At 56.7% G+C, this 2,816-nt stretch overlaps 1 protein-coding gene across 1 annotated transcript; it reads right to left on the reverse strand.

Moving 5' to 3' along the window:
* Positions 1-413: 413 nt before the first annotated feature.
* ARL4D (ADP ribosylation factor like GTPase 4D) lies at positions 414-2,379 on the reverse strand. The gene is made up of 2 exons (XM_055325681.1): positions 2,286-2,379; positions 414-1,701 (listed from the first exon to the last, which is right to left on the reverse strand). Exon 2 carries the CDS (start codon positions 1,605-1,607, stop codon positions 1,002-1,004), a length of 606 nt encoding a protein of 201 aa, XP_055181656.1. The 5' UTR covers positions 1,608-1,701; positions 2,286-2,379; the 3' UTR covers positions 414-1,001.
* Positions 2,380-2,816: the final 437 nt, after the last annotated feature.

Below are 2,816 nucleotides of genomic sequence, written 5' to 3' on the forward strand. Positions count from 1 at the left end.
AAGGTGGAAAAAAAAAAAAACAGATCAGCCCGAGTGCTGAGAAGTGGGGGACGATGAGAACAGAATGGCTCCTTGAGGACTTACCTCTACAAACCTAGGAAGTGTCCCCAAGGACCAGCTGGTATGAGGGGCAAGCAAGAGCTAGGAGATGAGAGGAAGGGAGGAAAGCAGGAGAAATGAGTGACACACACACACACACACACACACACACACACAAAACCCCTGCAGAAATCAGGTAACAGCAGGGGAGGGGGGCAGTTTCAACACCATCTATAATCTCCACCAGTCATCCCATAAAGAATGTTTCCTTTGCAAACTTGGCTTCAAGATAAGCACCCCCCTCCCCATTCCTGCCACCTATATAGAAATCTGGGACTACTCCTGTGGTTAGGTAAGAAGATGCCAGACCAAGGTCAGAGCTACATCATCAGTCTTTAATAACTTATAGGCAAATGCTAAAAAATAGTTAAGAGTACAGAGGACACACACGGTTTATAAAAACGGTTGTGGATCTACAAACGTGGGGAGGGGTTCTTGGCACTTTCACAGAGACACAAAAATAAAGACTATTGTGACTAGCATCCCTAGAAAAGCAGCCTGGGGAGACACCCCAGTTGGGGGAGTGGACACAGGGTGGGGGATAATCCTCATTCATCCCAAATGCATTCTCCAAACAACCTTCTTTTGCCCCCAAACACATTTAATCAATAAACCAGAGAAGAAAAAGAAGAAACAGGGTCGAGGTAGAGTCACAGCTTACATTTAAGCCTCCCCAGTCCTGCAGCCCCCATTTCTCCAGAGGTGAGGATGAGAGAGAGAGAAGACACCCCATCTCCCCCACCCCTCCCCAATGCTGCACCAGAACAGGACTCCCAGAGTGCTCCTTGGTCCTTCATTGAGGTGGGAAGGTCCTGCACCCCAGAGCTGAATGAGGGGCCACAGGCTCCGCCTGGCTGTCCAAGTGTGCAGACCCCTACTGGTGAGGAGGGGACAGCCTCGGGTCACCGTCTCTTCTTGCCCACCCGGGCTGCCTTCTTCCTCTTGAGGATCATCTCATACAGGCGCTCCAGGCCCGGCTGCAAGCCCAGCCCATCCACAGCACTGCAGCCCTGCACGTGGGTGAGGGTGGCTGCTGCAAGCTCCCGGACTGCAAGCCTCTTCTCAACCTCTGCTGCGCTCAGTGCCCCAGGCTGATCCTGCTTGTTGGCCAGCACCAGCACAGGCACACCCTGGTTGTCCGAAGCCCGACTGATTCGGTGTAGCTCCACTTTGGCCTCCTCCAGGCGCTCAGCCTCGGCAGCATCCACCACAAACACCAGCCCGTCTGTCCGCCGTGTGTAGGAGCGCCACAGTGGTCGCAGCTTCTCTTGCCCCCCGACATCCCACACTTGGAAGGTGATGCCACGGGACCCTCCCAGGGGCACCCGGATCTTCTCTGTGTTGAAGCCTTTGGTGGGGACGCTCTGGACAAACTCCTTGAACTTGAGGCGGTAAAGGAGCGAGGTCTTTCCCGCAGAGTCCAGCCCAATGACCACAACATGCAGGGCCTGGAAGTGGGGCAAGAAAGAGGAGGCAGTGGGCGCCATCTCAGTCAAGTGGTTCCCCATGATGAGCTCCAGCTAAGGTGCAGGTCTTGGGGCACTCAGTAGAGGCAGGGAGGTAGCCTTGAACTGCAGGCTCTGGGGACCACAGCTGGGTGATCTGAACAGGGAAAGGTCATGGGAGAAAAAAAGGAGACGTTTAATAAACATGAAATGTGCAACTTCTAGATCCTTTCCTAAATCAGTCGTCCATCCTTCCAAACCAGAATTCTGGGTTTTGTTTTGTTTTGTTTTAAACAGCTCCAAGTGTTTTTTAAACCACTCCAACAGTTTCCAGGAGGGACAAGACCTAGAGAGAGACCCCCGGGTCCCGGACACAGGTTGGGAGGTGAGGCCTCTATCTGCAGATGGTCGGCTTCCCGCGCCTCTTCTCCGAGCTCGTGGCGTGGTAGCAGATGCAGAGACACTTATGCCCCACGCAAGAATCCGTGGCGGGGGCAGACTGGGCAGTGCCCCCAAATTAGAGATAGGGTATGGGCGCTGAGACCTAAGAGAGCGTAAGGCCCGCTCCCTCCCACGCTCCGCATCCCCAGGCGACTGGCACGCCCCTCCTTAACACCGCGACCCCCTTCCACCGTCCCCCCTTCCACCATCCCGTGACACTTCGCCCTACCGGGATCGCGGACGCCAGCTCCCCGGGTCCCGCACGGGGCCACCTCAGCACCGCCTGTACAGCCCCTTTACCTTCCGGCAGCCGCACTCTCCCCGCGTCCCCCCGAGCCAGCCACTCGAGCCTCCACTTGAAACTCCACGCCCGCCGCCGGCGCGTCCCCGCCGCCGCCACTGCTGCCTCTGCGGAGTGGTCCCGGGGACTCGGCTTTAAAAAGCCGTGCGTGACGTCACGCAACGCGAGCCAATCAGAGTCCCGCGGCGGCGAGGAGGGGCGGGGAGGGGCGGGGCCTGGAGATACGTGCCCCGACACCCGGACAACCCCATGGATGGACCTCTGCTCAATTGGTGACCGTTTTATTTGACCTTTTCTACCACATTTGGAGGTAAACTCGGGATGGAAAGTGGGAGGGACAGACGTGGCAGCGTTTTCCTTGGAAGGAGAGGTGAAGAGCTTCATACTCTACACCGCGGCATCCTCCTCCCTCCCCGCCAGAGATAGCCCCTCCCCCGCCCCCTCGCACCGACACCGCCTCCGCCAGGGTCTACTGGACAGATGCTGACAAATCTTACTCCTTTATCTTTCCTGAGTCAGTGTTCAAACCT

Source organism: Nyctereutes procyonoides, unplaced genomic scaffold (genome assembly GCF_905146905.1).
Source record: "Nyctereutes procyonoides isolate TBG_1078 unplaced genomic scaffold, NYPRO_anot_genome, whole genome shotgun sequence".
Lineage (NCBI taxonomy): Eukaryota > Metazoa > Chordata > Mammalia > Carnivora > Canidae > Nyctereutes > Nyctereutes procyonoides.

Coding starts and splice junctions, on each gene's coding strand:
- ARL4D (XM_055325681.1), bottom strand. CDS start 1,607: ATGGGGAACCACTTGACTGAGATGGCGCCCACTGCCTCCTCTTTCTTG.